The 19,153-nt window shown below is 37.9% G+C and overlaps 1 protein-coding gene across 11 annotated transcripts in view; it reads right to left on the bottom strand.

Moving 5' to 3' along the window:
• The window catches only part of LOC123536817 (tetratricopeptide repeat protein 17-like), a 120,637-nt gene that overhangs the window by 85,495 nt on the left and 15,989 nt on the right, over nucleotides 1-19,153 (bottom strand). For all 11 annotated transcript variants that reach the window (XM_053528201.1, XM_053528202.1, XM_053528203.1 and 8 more), the window contains exons 2-4: nucleotides 14,065-14,209; nucleotides 1,547-1,661; nucleotides 1,042-1,267 (exon numbers count right to left, since the gene is read on the bottom strand). In XM_053528201.1, coding sequence (XP_053384176.1) covers nucleotides 1,042-1,267; nucleotides 1,547-1,661; nucleotides 14,065-14,209 — 486 coding nt within the window. The remainder of the gene's footprint in view (nucleotides 1-1,041; nucleotides 1,268-1,546; nucleotides 1,662-14,064; nucleotides 14,210-19,153) is intronic.

Below are 19,153 nucleotides of genomic sequence, written 5' to 3'. Positions count from 1 at the left end.
AAAACTGATCACATGCAATATAAAGATTAAATTATTTTGTTTGATATAATAAATAAATTATACAAGTGTTTGAACCATGTATTTGTATTTCCACTTAAAATAAAATGTGCTTTGCAAAAAATTGTCGTGCACGAAAACGGAAGTACAATTTGACAGTTGGCGGTACATTTAGCTGACTGTTTGTAATACTGTCCATAAACACATTCTGCGACTGTAACATTATCGATTTTGCCTCCATAGGTAATTATTGTATACATGACAATTTATATATTGAAATTTTATAGCCGGGCGCTAAGATATTTTAGCCGGGCGCAGTGCCTGGGGATAACCCTGGCCTCTATTCTAGAAGCTTCCCAAGATTCTTCTACATACAAGATATACTGACTCTAAATTAGACTTTGATTTAAAATCACACAAAACAAACTACTGGTACTATGAAATTATTAATGTTTGTAGGGAATTAATTTCCACAGATTTCATGGCTGACCTAATCCACAAAATTAAATCTTAACAAACAGATAAATTCCAATCCAATCATTTTCAAAAATTGAAATCCACAATTTATTTTGTTAGGTTTAACGTTGCACTGACACAGTTATAGGTCATGTGGCGACTTTCCAGCTTTGATGGTGGAGGAAGACCCCACGTGACCCTATGTGCATTATTTCATCATGAGTGGGCACCTGGGTAGAACCACCTACCTTCTGTAAGCCAGCTGGATGGCTTCCTCACATGAAGAATTCAACGCCCCGAGTGAGGCTTGAACCCACATTGATGAGGGGCAAGTGATTTGAAGTCAGTGACCGTAACCACTCAGCCATGGAGGCCCCTTAAAACCCACAAATTCATATCCCAATGAAATATCAGTTTTGGCTCAAATCACAAAACTTCATGCCAACAAAATTAAACCATTCCAAAGTATTAGTAATTAAAGTTGGTAGAGTAGGGGTTGGATCTTAAAACTCCTGTTTTATTATTAAAACCATAAAAATGTAGAACACTGTTACCACTCCGTATATGATTGATCATACAAATGGATACCTTTTTAAATGCCTCATAAATCCTATGACCATATTCGTCAACATTATCTTGATAGGTTATAGCATTTTTTAGTCCAAGTTCTGGGGAACCAGGCAACTTCCTGCGGTCCCTCATGCCATCCAGATGTTCATATGCATATGGGCTGTATGGCAGGTCTATATACTGCGTACAATCTGGCTGCATTAAAAATGACCCTGGTACAAAACGCGGTAGAAAATCCTCAGGTCTGAAAAAGGATAGTCAGTTAGAAAGAACACATCAGGGTACTTTCAAGGGTGATAACAGAACTATGACATCTCAGTCTTTATCCATTTCAAATTTGGCAAAAAAAAAATTAAATAAACTTTTTTTGAGATCTAGTGTTAGATTTTCCAGAGTTTTAATGTCTTGCTGAATGCTAGTGTTGCCATTCAGGTTAATTTCTTATCTATAAAGTTTTCATACACCTACTCAATCAGTACATGTCTTTTAATATTACTAAGTTTCATTCTTGCAATTATCTCACCTTATTCCTTTATTTTCTAGAGGCAGTACTGTACTGATATAAAGGTCAAGGTCGGGCAACTGTTTCCCAGCTGCTAAACAATCTGGATCTGTTTTATAAAACTTTTCTTCTAAACCTGAAACATGAAAGCAATAGAATTACATGTATATATTTTTGTCAATAATACCCAATTATCATTAAAAACTTTTAACTATCAGTCTTAATATTGTTTAAAACAAGAGGACCATGATGGTCCTGAATCGCTCACCTGTTCCCACATGACTCAGTTTTGAGTATGACGTCGTTTTTTTCTATTATTTGACATAGTGACCTAGTTTTTGAGCTCATGTGACCCAGTTTTGAAATTGACCTAGATATTTTCAAGATAAAAATTCTGACTAATTTCCATGAAGATCTATTGAAAAATATGGTCTCCAGAGAGGTCACAAGGTTTTTCTATTATTTGACCTATTGACCTAATTTTCGAAGGTACGTGACCCTGTTTTGAACTTTACCTAGATATCATCAAGGTGAACATTCTCACTAATTTTCATGAAAATCTCATGAAAAATATGGCCTCTAGAGAGGTCACAAGGTTTTTCTATTTTTATACCTACTGGCCTAGTTTTTGACCCCACGTGACCCAGTTTCGAATCTGACCTAGATATCAGCAAGGTGAACATTCAGATTAATTTTCATGAAGATCCATTGAAAAATATGGCCTCTAGAGAGGTCAAAAGATTTTTCTAATTTTAGACCTACTAACCTAGTTTTTGACTGCAGTTGACCCAGTTTCAAAACTGATCTAGATATCATCACAGGGTTCGACACTAACGGTGTCCCGGGGGCCCGAGGATCCCAAACTTTGAGGAGGAACACCAACTTCTAAAAGCTGGGATTCCGGCTGGATACCTATTTGTTTGGTCAATGATATCCAAAAAGTAAAAGATAAATACCTGTTTGAAAAATAGTTTAACCCTTTCCCACATCGATACGTTTATCACCGTATCTATCGATTACCAAACAGAAACGTATTGACCCGTGTCTATCGGTTACCCGATAGAAACGTATAATACCGATTAACGGCCATTTGAACAGAATCGTTTTATCCCGTGTCTCATAATCAATCGCTTTATTTTCGTTCTTTTCCTAAAGAAACAAATTCCGGATGTTTACTAACTCAAAATATGGGATTTCGTCATCATTATTTACGTACAAGATCATGTGGTTACTATTTAAATATATAGGGCACTTTTCAAAGAAAGACACCGGGGTTTTTTCCTACATGTGCACCACGCTACGTCATGGAAAATTACTGAGAAAACTGCTTGCAACTGGCCGGTTGGCGGGACTTTCCTCGTTCTAAAAATAACAACCATTTAACATCTAAGTATTTTTAAATGTGTTAGGTCATGAAGGTCACGCGTGATACATGCAGATTTCCCCTGAACAATAATTTGTGTTTACGATGGCTTGGAATTTATGGCCTTACACAAAGAAGTATAAAATATATTTATTTTTATAGCTCTTTGCCTTACATAATGGGAAGTGTTAATCAAAACAGAAGGACCGCGGCTTCCAAATATTTTATGACACCCCAAGAGTTAATTGCAGCGGAAGTCACCCGTGATGTACCGACGTTTGATCATCAAATATTACTTAATATTATCTAAAAATATTTTAATTTTTAGCACAAGAATACTGTAGTCGGTTACGAGTCTCGATCTCAGCGATCTTTTTGCACTTTCAGAAATTTTACGATCCGTTATTTTTGTAGTGTTATTCAGTTTGATGGTTGTTTTTTTTTTATATAAATACTTACCGATTCCGATTCGGAAGATAAGTCTATTAACTATAAATCAAACTTTCAAACATCAAAATGAAATTGTATATGAATTTCAATGTGAAAGTAATCCAAAACAGAATTTTATGCCTAAAAATATAATTCCCTTACTTTAACACTTTATATCTTCAAACCTCAAAGACAAAAACTACAATAAATTTTGTATCATCGGAAATATAAATGCCAGGTTATATTAAGATTTTATATTTTAAAATATATGAAGTGAAGTCAAGAATTTCAAGAATTTTTTTTTTTGATATTATAATTTTTAGTGGTTGTCACAATAGACTTGACAATGATTATATCTATGAAATACAAGTGTCTCCAAAGTCGAGACCTTGTCTTGACATTGGCAAACATGTAAATTGATATCAGTTTGGATACATTCTTCTGTAGGAGTTAAGGTGTCAGCCACTCAATACAGAGGTTGCGGGTTCGAATCCCACTGGGGTCACAACCGTAACTTCTCATAAGACACCTGTTGTGATTGTTTTTATATATCATATTATGAGGGATCCCAAAGCCTGAGGAGGACCCCCAGATTTAAAAAGTAGAGATTCCTTTGGGAACCTTGTTCAAATAAGTTAGTGTCTAACCCTGTCATCAAGATGAACATTCAGACCAACTTTCATACAGATCCCATGAAAAGTATGGCCTCTAGAGAGGTCATAAGGTTTTTTTATTATTTGACCTACTGACCTAGTTTTTGAAGGCACGTAACCCAGTTTCAAACTTGACCTAGATATCATCAAGATGAACATTCTGACCAATTCTCATGAAGATCCATTCAAGGGTATGGCCTCTAAAGAGGTCACAAGGTTTTTCTATTTTTAGACCTACTGACCTAGTTTTTGATCGCAGTTGACCCAGTTTCAAAGTTGACCTATATATCATCAAGATAAACATTCAGACCAACTTTCATACAGATCCCATGAAAAATATGGCCTCTAGAGAGGTCACAACGTTTTTTCATTATTTGACCTACTGACCTACTTTTTGATGGCACGTGACCCACTTTCAAACTTGACCAAGATATCATCAAGATGAACATTCTGACCAATTTTTATGGAGATCCATTCACAAGTATGGCCTCTTAGAGAGGTCACAAGGTTTTTCTATTTTTAGACCTACTGACCTAGTTTTTGACCGCACATGACCCTGTTTCAAACTTGACCTAGATATCATCAAGATGAACATTCAGACCAACTTTCATACAGATCCCATGAAAAATATGGCCTCTAGACAGGTCACAAGGTTTTTCTATTATTTGACCTACTGACCTAGTTTTTGAAGGCACGTGACCCACTTTCGAACTTGACCTAGATATCATCAACATGAACATTCAGACCAACTTTCATACAGATCCCATGAAAAATATGGCCTCTAGAGAGGTTACAAGGTTTTTCTATTATTTGACCTACTGACCTAGTTTTTGACGGCACGTGGACCCAATTTCGAACTTGACCTAGATATCATCAAGATGAACATTCTGACCAATTTTCATGAAGATCTCATGAAATATATGGCCTCTAAAGAGGTCACAAGGTTTTTCTATTTTTATACCTACTGACCTAGTTTTTGACCGCACGTGACCCAGTTTCGAACTTGACCTAGATATCATCAGGATGAACATTCAGACAAACTTTCATACAGATCCCATGAAAAATATGGCCTCTAGAGAGGTCACAAGGTTTTTCTATTATTTGACCTACTGACCTTGTTTTTGATGCCACGTGACCCAGTTACGAACTTGACCTAGATATCATCAAGATGAACATTCTGACCAATTTTCATGAAGACCTTGTGAAATATATGGCCTCTAGAGCGGTCACAAGGTTTTTCTATTTTTAGACCTACTGACCTAGTTTTTAACCGCACTTGACCCAGTTTCGAACTTGACCTAGATATCATCAAGGGGAACATCCTGACCAATTTTCATAAAGATCATGTTAAAAATGTGACCTCTAGAGTGGTCACAAGCAAAAGTTTACGCATGCATGCACGGACGGACGGACTGACGACGGACGCTGCGCGATCACAAAAGCTCACCTTGTCACTTTGTGACAGGTGAGCTAAAAAAAACTTGTCCCATAAACATTTTCTCAAAGAAAAATTAGTCCAGGTTATCGATCTTTCTTGACATATAGTTGCCTAAATTCACAGTGCTTTAACATGTCAAGTTTATTTTGAGAAAATCGGTACTCAACTGTTCTATAGATCTCTTCAACTGCTGGTATATAACTGAAAGATGGAATACTCTTTTGTTAGCAAAATACAAATCTCGACAAGACTTTTGTAATGATAAGCAAACTTCCATTTTGTCAAAATATTAGTTAGAACACTGTGGAACTGAGGTGAAACTAGAAGATGCTTTTGTAGAAAAGCGCATGTCTTCCCCAATGTATAGTCATACAGGCAAGAAGTCAATAGGGGACAGGAGAAAAAGTCAAAGAGATACTGATGGTTGGCTGCAATAGGTATCATCTACTTGGCATGTCCAACAATCCCACTAAGTTTCAACATTCTGGGCCTAGTGGTTCTGAAATTATGAATTAGAAACGGTTTTCCATGTTCAGGCCCCTGTGACCTTGACCTCTGATCGAATGACCCTAAAATTAAGTAAGGATCATCTACTCTGCATGTCCAATCATCCTATTAAGTTTCAACATTCTAGGTCAAATGGTTCTAGAGTTATTAATTGAAAACAGTTTTCTATGTTCAGCCCCCTGTGACCTTGACCTTTGATGGAGTGACCCCAAAAACAATAGGGGTGATCTACTCTGTAGGTCCTATAACCCTATGAAATTTGCAGGTTTTAAGTCAAATGGTTCTCAAGTTATTGACTGGAAATGGATTTCCATGTTCTGTCTGCTGCAACCTTGACCTTTAATAGAGTGACCCAAAAAAGAATAGGGGTCATCTACTCTGCATGCCCAATCATCCTATGAAGTTTCAACATTCTTGGTCAAGTGGTTCTCAATTTACTGACTGGAAATGGTTTTCCATATTCAGGCCCCTGTGACCTTGACCTTTAACAGAGTGACCCCAAAATCAATATGGGTCATCTACTTTGCATGTCCAATCATCCTATGAAGTTTCAACATTCTGGGTCAAGTGGTTCACAAGTTATTGGTTGGAAATGGTTTTCCATGTTCAGGCCCCTGTGACCTTGACCTTTGACGGAGTGACCCCCAAAATCAATTGGGGTGATCTACTCTGCATGACCACTTGACCCATAATGTTGAAACTTCATAGGATGATTGGTTCTAAAGTTATTGGTCAGAAATGGTTTTCCATGTTCAGGCCCCTGTGACCTTGACCTTTAATGGAGTGACCCCAAAATCAATAGGAGTCATCTACTCTGCATGATCAATCATCCTCTGAAGTTTCAACATTCTGGGTCAAGTGGTTCTCCAGTTATTGATCAGAAATGGTTCTCCATGTCCAGACCCCTGTGACCTTGACCTTTAATAGAGTGACCCCCAAAAATGATAGGGGTCATCTACTCTGCATGCCCAATCATCCTGTGAAGTTTCAACACTCTAGGTCAAGTGGTTCTCAAGTTATTGGTTGGAAATGGTTTTCCATGTTCAGGCCCCTGTGACCTTGACCTTTATTAGAGTGACCCCAAAATCAGGTGTCATCTATTTTGCATGACCAATCATCCTATGAAGTTTCAACTTTCTGGGTCAAGTGGTTCTCCAGTTATTGATCGGAAATGGTTTTCCATGTCCAGACCATTGTGACCTTGACCTTTAACAGAGTGACCCCGAAATCAATAGGGGTCATCTATTCTGAATGACCAATCATCCTATTAAGTTTCAACATTCTGGGTCAAGTGGTTCTCAAGTTATTGGTCAGAAATGGTTTTCCATGTTCAGGCCCCTGTGACCTTTGACCTTTGATGGAGTGATCCCAAAAACAATAGGGGTCGTCTTCTCCATAAGCCCTTCCACCCAAAGAAGTCTGAAGGCTCTAGGTCAAATGGTTATCCAGTTATTGATCGGAAATGAAGTGTGACGGATGGATGGACGGACGGACAGGGCAAAAACAGTATGTCTCCCCCAGTGGGGGGCAGACATAAATATTCATCTCTAAGCCAGCTAAAAAGCTTCTACATTTTACAGAATTATATTCGCAGTAGTATTTGCAGCTTTGATAGACACTTGTTCTAAACATCATTCTAATGAGAATATGATTATCCTTGTTTTTTAACATTATGTCAACTATTTTCCACTAATTTCAGCATAAAAGACCTACTAGTTGGGTAAATTATGTAAAGGATCTTTCCAGAGGCATTCAAAAGCTGTGTAATTCACAAAAATTAATGTCCTGTCAATTTGCTCTATTCTGGTCTGCAACTTCTTTTCATCTATGGGGGCAAAATCTGATGTTCAGTCGGAAAGTAGGACTTTTGACTTAATCAAACAATAAATGTGGACAATCTGGCAGAATTTCACTACATAATCTTATCATATAAGTTCTGATATGAGCATGTAACTTTTTTTAACTACTCTACTTCCACATTTTAAGATAATTTGATCTATTATACCTCTCATACATAATATATGATTTTGTTTGGCATCATTTCCAATTAATTTGCTCAATTAAAGTTGTTTGGTTAAACTTAACGAGCAAACAACTTCTAAGGCTTGCTCATTTTACATTGCTCCACGTATCAAGTTATATCTAGTTGCTACATAGTTAAATGTTGAATAATATAGATAACAAGAGGTGTCGGAGGACAGCAACGCTCGACTATTTAACAGCCTTGTCGCTTGAATGAATAAGAAAGTCGAAAACGGGGCATAATTTAGTAAAAAAGTAAAATAGGGTTATGGAACCTGCATAGTGCTTATCAGCTCATGACAGTGAACTAGTGTGTGAAGTTTCAATCCTTTCCCATTAGTGGATACTGAGATACCAGCTTACATACAAAAACTTAACCAAAAATTTCAATGTTGAAAAAGGGGCATAATTTTGTAAAAAAGCAAAATAAAGTTATGGGACCTGCTTTGGGCATGTCAGATCATGACAGTGAACAAGTGTGTGAAGTTTCAATCCATTCCCATTAGTGAGTACTGAGATACCAGCTTACATACAAAACCTTAACCAAAAAATTCTAAGTCGAAAAAGGGGCATAATTTTGTAAAAAAGCAAAATAGAGTTATGGAACCTATGCAATGTAAGTCAGTTTATTACAGTAAATAAGTGTGTGAAGTTTCAATCCATTCCCACAAGTGGTTACTGAGATACCAGCTTACATACAAAACCTTAACCAAAAATTTCTAAGTCAAAAAAGGGGCATAATTTTGTAAAAAAGCAAAACAGAGTTATGAAACCTGTGCAATGTAAGTCAGTTTATCACAGTGAATAAGTGTGTGAAGTTTCAATCCATTCCCACATGTGGTTGCTGAGATACCAGCTTACATACAAAAACTTAACCAAATCGGGACGCGGACGCCGACGCCGACGCATGGGCGAGTCCAATAGCTCTACTATTCTATGAATAGTCGAGCTAAAAATGCATCCTCTGGAACAGTGACTACTTTCAGAAGTTTCATCTTTAATGAAAAAAGCTGTACATTCAAACACAGCAAACATGATACATTAACATCAACCTAACTGTACATGTCAATCTTGATCACCTGCATATAAAACAACCCAACTTGATAAAACACTCAGTTGCTATGTATATTTTTTAACAATTCAAAGTACATGTATGTGTATACATATCATAAAATGGATAATTAAATTTAGTAGAAAAGATTTTAAGAACAATCTAAACCCCAATTATTTATATGTAAGTATTACTTAGTAATTATGCACTGAAAACGCCGTGATCCCTCTTGCAACATAATATGCAACTATTAACGATAACATCTGTTTCCGTGGTAAGATATTCTATATTAAGCAACCGCAAGTTTGCAATTAACTACTTAAATACTTCCTTGTAATTAATGTTAGAATACATGTATTTTTATATAAAATCTATCAACAGTTACAGCTGGTACAGAAAAATGATGTAACGTATGATTATGTTTTATTGTACAGTATATTTCTGTGTGTGTATACTATTATTAATAAGCACAATTACATCAGTTCTGACAACACAGGAAGGAACATATATCCATGGTAAAAGGCAAGTACAGCAGAACACCAATTGCTCAAGGTTGGTAGAGAAAACAATCCCTAGGCAGCCATGTTTTTAACTTAATAGAATGACTAGATAGTCATTTCAGAAACATTGCTGAGAAACTATATTACAATCAGGTCAGCAGTCTGAATGAAGAAAATTATTTATTATAAAGTAACATTTTGAAAACTAGCCTTGCCCCATGAGACCATGCTTTAACAAGAAACTGGTAACATAATGATTTGAAGGAATTTGGGAAAAGGCCACCCAAGAAACAATGCTGTCAAATTATTCTAAAACAGAGCGTGTGGTTTCAGGAGATTTTCATACAGCCACATAGGGAAAACTAGCCCCACCCCAGGCTTCTATGTCTTTTTAAAGAAACAGAACCATTTTAAGAACTTTGGCAGGTGGTCACTTAAGGAACATTGCTGTGAAATTATTCTGAAGTTGGGCCAACAGTTTTAGAGGAGAAGATTTTAAAGTCTGCCATATAGGGAAAACTAGCTTAGCTACCTGCTGGCCATGTCTTTTAACAAAACAGAATCATTTTAAGGTGTTTGGTAGAAGATCACTTCAGAAACACTGCTGTAAAATTATTTTGTAACTAGGCCTGCAGTTTCAGAGATTTTCAAAGTTTTCTATATAGGGAAAACTAGCCCGATCCATGGCAGTTTCTAAGGACAAGATCTTGTAAGTTTTTACTTCTGGTTGCCATGGTTACCAGAATTCTACAAGGATAATCTAGGTCTGAAGGAATCTCAAAGGAGACCTCAAAGGAACATTCCTGTAAAGTTTGGCTGAAATTGGCTTGATGTTTTAGGAGATGTTCTTTTATGGAAGTTGTGGACTAAAGACAGACAACTTCATGCTCAGATGAGCTAAAATAAGCACACTGTACATTGTACTTACAAAAATGTAGTTGTGAGAGCACTTTGTTGATCTGCTTGTCTGTTTTGGGTTTCACCAGTATTTCAGTTATGTAATGGCCGGCAGTGAGACATAACTAGTTTTCCTGTGACCTGTTCTCTGCAAGTAATTGCCAACTCGGAGGTGAAGGGTGAAATGGCTTCAGACACAATGTCTTTTATCAAACTGTCACAGCCTGGCCATGGAATCAAACTCACAACCTTTTGAGCCATAGATATGCGCTTCAAATTTTTAACTGAGTGGGCTGGTTCCATTCCGACGAATTAAACTAGATACAATTTGCAAGAACTGGTGTAAGCTATATGTAAGGATTAAAAAAAATATAAAAAAAATAATTATTTTTTTAAATTTTGAATTGTGCGAATTCCCACTGGTGGGGTGTATGTTCTCTGTGACAGTTTGATAAAAGACATTGTGTCTGAAATTATTCCCCCTTCATCTCTGACTCATGTGGTTAAGTTGGCAGTTACTTGCAGAGAACACGTTTGTACTGGTATAGAATCCAGGAACACTGGTTAGGTTAACTGCAAGCCATTACATAACTGAAATATTGTTGAACAAGAGCACTGCCTTGCGGGTGCTGACGCTCATCTGATTTTTTTTGTGTAATAGAAATATTGTCCTACCCGTGATTTTTTAAGTCTAAAAAGGGCCATCATTCTTGCAAAAAGCAGGATAGAGTTATGTTTCTTGATGTTCAGTGTCCACTTATGATGGTGAAAAACTGTTGCAAGTTTTAAAGCAATAGCTTTGATAGGGAAAACTAGCTCAGCTACCTGCTGGCCATGTTTTTTAACAAAACAGAATCATTTTAAGGTGTTTGGTAGAGGATCACTTCAGAAACACTGCTGTGAAATTATTTTATACCTAGGCCAGCAGTTTCAGAGAAGATTTTAAAAGTTTTCCATATAGGGAAAACTAGCCCGATCCATGGCAGTTTCTAAGGACAAGATCTTGTAAGTTTTAACTTCTGGTTGCCATGGTTACCAGAATTCTACAAGGATAATCTAGGTCTGAAGGAATTTCAAAGGAAACCATCCAAGGTACTTTCCTGTAAAGTTTGGCTGAAATTGGCTTGATGTTTTAGGAGATGTTCTTTTATGGAAGCTGTGGACTAAAGATAGACAACTTCATGCTCAGATGAGCTAAAATAAGCACACTGTACTTACAAAAATGTAGTTGTGAGAGCACTTTGTTGATCTGTCTGTTTTGGGTTTCACCAGTATTTCAGTTATGTAATGGCCGGCAGTGTAACATAACTAGTTTTCCTGGATTCTGTACTAGTACTACATGTACCAAGTGACCTGTTCTCTGCAAGTAATTGCCAACTCGGAGGTGAAGGGTGAAATGGCTTCAGACACAATGTCTTTTATCAAACTGTCACAGCCTGGCCATGGAATCAAACTCACAACCTTATGATCCATAGATATGCACTTCAAATTTTTAACTGAGCGGGCTGGTTCCATTCCAATGAATTAAACTAGATACAATTTGCAAGAACTGGTGTAAGCTATAGATGTAAGTTATCAAAAAAAACAAAAAAACAACTATTTTTTTAAATTTTGAATTGTGCGAATTCCCACTGGTGGGGCGTATGTTCTCTGTGACAATTTGATAAAAGACATTGTGTCTGAAATTATTTCCCCTTCATCTCTGACTCATGTGGTTAAGTTGGCAGTTACTTGCAGAGAACAGGTTTGTACTGATACAGAATCCAGGAACACTGGTTAGGTTAACTGCAAGCCATTACATAACTAAAATACAGTTGAAATATGGCGTTAAACCCAAAACAAACAACCACAATCAATCTTTATGTTTTACCAAATCATTAACAACCTAAAGTAAACTTAATAATCATGTTTGAATATTAATGACCTTTTAGCTGTGACAGCTGTAAAGCTCGAATGATTTTAGTCTAACAAACATTCATATTGATCATCACTTTACTGATCAATTATTAAAACAAATCTATAAAGCATTTTCAATACCCTATTTCATATACGTTTCTTCCATGAATAGGAGACAATAATTCCCACAGCTTCATTAAATATGAAAATAAACTGTTCTAAAACAGATCAATACCCTTTGTCAAAATAATTCCTAGTCAACAGAGAGTCAGAAAGTAAGTGTTTGTAATTCAATACTGAATATACAAATACAAACAAAAGACAAAGCATAACAGAACTATATGTACATGTATCTGAATTCAAGCTGCTAGTAACTTAAATGATTCACATATTCAGAGCTTATATACCCTTACATTGCCAGAGTTTATATATATATAATCAATTACGGCTTATTATGATTACTGATTATGATTACCATTGGCATAAAGAAAAATATTATTTTCTTTGCACTAACCGTACTTGCATGATTTGAGTGTTGTTGGTAGCCATAATACAATGCTTCTGTTGTTATGAATATACATTTATTTATACTAAAAGGTCTCTTTGTACTAAATGTGATACAATATTATGAAAAGCACATACACCAACTGGTTACTAGTTGTTGTTTTTTTTGTCACATGTCATGTCATGATGATTCCCCTTTCTTAACCCTGGGTGCCCTGTCTTAACCCTGGGTGCCCTGTCTTAACCCTGGGTGACTTTTCCTAACCTTCGGTGCCCTTTCTTAACCTAGGGTGTCCTGTCATCCCTGCAATATTGCTTTGTCAGAAGAAACAAAACATTTCACTTGTTAACTTTCTGAACTGACGAGTTGAAGTCAACAACAGCTGTTTGTAAAACATGTATGCCTACCATGATAGCCTATCCCATTTCAATCTTGAATACACTTTGACCTTTACCTCTGACTTACTGATCCTAAATACAACATGACCGTGACTTTTTGATAAACGACATTGTGTCTGAAATCATTAGTCCTCCACCTCTGATTCATGTGGGGAAGTTGGCAGTTACTTGCGGAGAGCAAGTTTGTACTGGTTTAGAATCCAGGAACACTGGTTAGGTTAACTGCCCGCCATTACATGACTGAAATACTGTCAAAAAATGGCATTAAACCCAAAACAAACAAACAAAACTGACCACAGGCAATCGTACCATGAAGACTGACGAGTGTTAGCCAGAGTTCTCCTGTTATTCTGCAGAAACACATTTTCAGCCTCAAGGTCACTGTCACCTTGACCTTTGACCAGTCCTACAAACCCTTAAACCATTAAAGGTTATCTACCGACCACAGGTAATCATACTACAAATTTTGAACATTCTAGGTCCAAACGTTCTTTAGTTTTTGACCAGAAATTGAAAGTTTTTGCAACAACTTGTTGCTTCTCCTTCTGCCATTCTCTAATACTAGTTGGGTCTCCAGCTGAGTGGTTAAGGTTGATCTGTCAATCTGGACCTAGCTCATGACATCATGTGAGGAAATCATCTGGCTAACTGGCTAAGTTTGTGGTATTAAAACTGAGGTGACTGTAAATACGACAAGTTCTTCCCAATCAATGAAAGCTGGAAAGTCATCAGAGATTCATTCATACTAAAATCCAACAAAGTGAACCAGGAATCATTAGGGACCAATTTCAAACATCCACTGGTTGTATTTCCAACAACAATTTTGAAATTTACAAATGAGAAGTTTGCTGTCCGAGACTTATCTTCAGCCAAATTTTACCTGTATCTCTATCTTCTGTACTGTCTATTTCCACTTTTCTTGAAAGAAGTTCTTGTTTCAGTTTGTCCAGCATATTTGCTCTTTCTTCTTGTTTCATAAAGGCAACAAGGTCGTACGGTCTCTTCATGTTGAACACAGAGTCCATCTGCAATGGGATACATTAAGTCAGTGTTTATACTATACCTTACACATCTTATCTTTTTTTTAACATACCATTTTTGATTGAACAAGAATGTCAACATTGTTTGAACATTGGTGGGCAATGTGTCTGGACTGGGGACGATGGGACAAGATACAGTGGGGATGATGAGACAGGATACAGTGGGATTAATGACACAGGATACAGTGGGGATGATGACACAGGATACAGTGGGGATGATGACACAGGATACAGTGGGGATGATAACACAGGATACAGTGGGGATGATGACACAGGATACCGTGGGGATGATTACACATGATACAATGGAGATGATTGCACAGGATACAGTGAGGATGATCACTCAGGATACAGTGGGGATAATTACACACGATACAGTGGGGATGATTACACGATGATTGCACAGGATACAATGGGGATGATTACACAGGATACAGTGGGGATGATTACACAGGATACAGTGGGGATGATTACACAGGATACAGTAGGGATGATGACACAGGTTACAGTGGGGATGATGACACAGGATACAGTGGGGATGATGACACAGGATGCAGTGGGGATGATTACACAGGATACAGTGGGGATGATGACACAGGATACAGTGGGGACACAGGATGTAGTGGGGATGATTACACAGGATACAGTGGGGATGATGACACAGGATACAGTGGGGACGATTACACAGGATACAATGGGGATGATTACACAGGTTACAGTGGGGATGATGACAAAGGATACAGAGGGGATGATGACACAGAATACAGTGGGGATGATGACACAGGATACAGTGGGGATGATTACACAGGATACAGGGGGATGATAACACAGGATACAGTGGGTATGATGACACAGGTTACAGTGGGAATGATGACAAAGGATACAGTGGGGATGATGACAAAGGATACAGGGGGATGATGACACAGGATATGATGGGGATGATTACACAGGATACAGTGGGGATGATGACACAGGATACAGTGGGGACAATTACACAGGATACAATGGGGATGATTACACAGGTTACAGTGGGGATGATGACAAAGGATACAGAGGGGATGATGACACAGGATACAATGGGGATGATTACACAGGATACAGGGGGATGATAACACAGGATACAGTGGGTATGATGACACAGGTTACAGTGGGGACGATGACAAAGGATACAGTGGGGATGATGACAAAGGATACAGGGGGATGATAACACTGGATACTTTATTTATTTATTTTTATTTTGTTGGGTTTAACGTCGCACCGTCACAATTTTAGGTCATATGGCGACTTTCCAGCTTTAATGGTGGAGGAAGACCCCAGGTGCCCCATCCGTGCACAATTTCGTCACGAGCGGGCACCTGGGTAGAACCACCGACCTTCCGTAAGCCAGCTGGATGGCTTCCTCACGTGAAGAATTCTACGCCCCAAACGAGGTTTCGAACCTACATCGATAAGGGGCAAATGGTTTGAAGTCAACGACTCTAACCACTCGGCCACGGAGGCCCCCGATAACACAGGATACAGTGGAAATGATGACACAGGATACAGTGGGGATGATGACACAGGGTGCAGTGGGGATGATGACACAGGATACAGTGGGGATGATGACACAAGATGCAGTGGGGATGATGACACAGGATACAGTGGGGATGATGACACAGGATGCAGTGAGGATGATGACACAGTATACAGGGGGATGATGGATTATGACACAGGATACAGTGGGGATGATGACACAGGAGTCAGTGGGGATGATGACACCGGATACAGTGGGGATGATGACACAGGATACAGTGGGGATGATGACACAGGATACAGCGGAGATGATGACACAGAATACAGAGGGATACTATCATATCAAGAAATAATTCTAACAAAAAAATAGTTAGGTGGGGAAGGGTTAGATGATGATGTGATACTAAGATGCAATATCAAGAAACACAATAAACTAAAAGTCACCCATGGAAAATTTCTGTCATATATTGAATTCAGGCCAGCAGTTTCTGAGGAGAAAACTTAAAAGTTTTTCATATAGCTATATAGAGAAAACTAGCCCTACCCCCTGGTGGCCATGTTTCTTTCAAAAATGCAGAAGTAGGTCACTAGGTCAATGTCAAGGTCAAAGTTTGTTTTGGTACACAAACCTATGCATGTGGTCCAAATTTGAAGGCTGTAGCTACAGAAATGTAAAAGTAGGTCACTAGGTCAAGATCAAGGTCAACTCATGTCAAGGTTCATCTTGCCACTTAAAACTATACATTTGGTCCAAATTTGAATGTTGTAGGTTATGGACAAGAAGATTTTAGAAGTTTTTCCCTATATATTAAAGTCTATATGAACCATGTGACCCCCGGGGTGGGGCTATATTTGACCCTAGGGGGATAATTTGAACAAACTTGGTAGAGAACCAACAGATGATGCTACATTACAAATATCAAAGCCCTAGGCTTTGTGCTTTGGCCAAGAAGATTTTCAAAGTTTATCCCTATATAAGTCTATGTAAATCATGTGACCCCTGGGGCGGGGCCATATTTGACCCCAGGGAAATAATTTGAACAATCTTGGTAGAGGACCACTAGATGATGCTTCATACCAAATATCAAAGCCCTAGGCCCTGTGGATTTGGACAAGAAGATTTTCAAAGTTTTTCTATATATAAATCTATGTAAATAATGAAAATAAACAAAGGGCCATAGGTCCTTAAAAATTGTTGAACCAGTCTGATTTTCAGGGGGACACAACTAGGGAACCAATACATCATTCTGACAAAGTTTGGCCAAACCCGCCCCCCCCACCCCCCCACCCACTGCCCCAGTAGTTTCTGAGCAGATGCAACAACGAGAAATTGTTAACGGATGGACGAAAGGACGACGACCATGGATGCAGAGTGATTTGAATAGCCCACCATCTGATGATGGTGGGCTAAAAATCAGGCCAGTGGTTCAAAAAGAGAAATTTTCAAACTTTTCCACACAAAAATATAGAAAAAACTAGCTCATCCCCTGGCAATTATGATTTTAAACAAGAGCCATGTCAGACATGGCTAATCCCCCCACCGGGCATATCATAATTGAAGGATGTGGTCCGCATCAGGGGTTTTAAGATGTGGAAGAAAGAATAAGTCAGTAGTGAGGTGGTTTACTGCTAAATTTTACTAATTTTCATGAAGAGTATAACTATGATGTTTTTCTATATGGCTACTGTAAAAAGAAGGAATGGAAAGCTAACAGGGAACAAGAGTGCCAGAATGTCACAATATATGCCCGTCAAAGCAAATTTCTTTACTCTAGCAGCTGTATTTGCAAATGGAATGTTAATTTTGTGGTTGTTTAGTAATCATTGTAAGTCTTTTGTTTTTTAAAGTCCACAAAAAAACTCCTTACTAGGTAGAGATACCTTATATATAATAAAATTAATAAAATACACCTAAAACTGGAGAGTAACATCTATGCTGTACCACAGAAAAGTGGTCTTGTTTTTTCCCTAGGGTCAATTATAAAAATGTTACAATATAAGTTATTTATAGTAACAACTAAGGGAAGTTAATCTTTAAAAAAAAAAAAAAAAAAAAAAAAAAAAAAAAAAAAAAAATTGCAAGTTCACACAAAAATCTTTATCAGGAAGAGACTGGTCAAAATACACCTCAAAATTGGATTTAGCATGTTTGTTGTATTACAGAAAAGTGGTCTTGATTTTTCCCTACGACTAGTAATGAAAAAGTTACAATAAAAGCTATTTAAAGTAACAACAAAGGGAAGTAATTCTAAAGAAGGGAACTGCGCATGACACTTCGTCTCATGATGGTGTATAATTGTGCCAAGTTACATCAAAATCCCTCCATGCATGAAGAAGAAATGCTTCGGACAAAGTCATTCTTGTATCTGACCTTTGGCCTCTAAGTGTGACCTTGACCTTAGGCCTAGTGACCTGGATCTTGCGCATGACACTCCGTCTCGTGGTGGTAAACATTTGTGCCAAGTTATATCAAAATCCCTCAATGCATGAAGAAGAAATGCTCCGGACAAGGTTTTTATTCTTGTATCCTTTGACCTCTAAGTGTGACCTTGACCTTAGACCTAGGGACCTAGTTCTTGCGTATGACACTCCGCATCGTGGTGGTAAACATTTGTGCCAAGATATATCAAAATCCCTCCATGCATGAAGAAGATATGCTCCGGACAAATTTCTTTAAGAAAATATGATAAAGGGGAATAACTCAAAAAATAGGCAAGGTAGAGTTATTGTTCTTGCACACTGCACTTCCTCCCAATGTGTTCTATCAGTGTATGAAGTTTGAAGAAAATCCCTCCAGTACTTTTGGGGTTATGCTCCGGACAAAATGTTTTAAGAAAATATGATAAAGGGGAATAACTCAAAAAATAGGCAAGGTAGAGTTATTGTTCTTGCACACTGCACTTCCTACCAATGTGTTCTATCAGTGTATGAAGTTTGAAGAAAATCCCTCCAGTACTTTTGGAGTTATGCTCCGGACAAATTTTTTTAAGAAAATAAGATAAAGGGGAATAACTCAAAAAATAGGCAAGGTAGAGTTATTGTTCTTGCACACTGCACTTCCTCCCAATGTGTTCTATCAGTGTATGAAGTTTGAAGAAAATCTCTCAAGTACTTTTGGAGTTATGCTCCGGACAAATATCGTTGCGGACGCACGCACGGACGGACGGACGGACAGACGGACGCACGGACGGAGAGCATTTCTAATATCCCCTTCACCTTTGGTGGGGGGGATAAACAAGAGGGCCCTGAAGGCCCTGTATCGCTCTGCTGACCTTATTCTAACCCCTGATAAATTAGAATCATAGCTGGCCTTCATTTCAAAGAGACAAACATTTTGACACTTAACCTAAAGGTCATTCAAACATTCTGGCCAAGTTTCATGAAGATACAGCCATAAATGTGGCCTCCAGATGTTAA

The sequence above is a fragment of the Mercenaria mercenaria genome, chromosome 17, assembly GCF_021730395.1.
Source record: "Mercenaria mercenaria strain notata chromosome 17, MADL_Memer_1, whole genome shotgun sequence".
Taxonomy (NCBI): Eukaryota; Metazoa; Mollusca; class Bivalvia; order Venerida; family Veneridae; genus Mercenaria; species Mercenaria mercenaria.
Note: the sequence above shows the minus strand (reverse complement) of the source record. Positions and strands in the feature narration are given on the sequence as shown.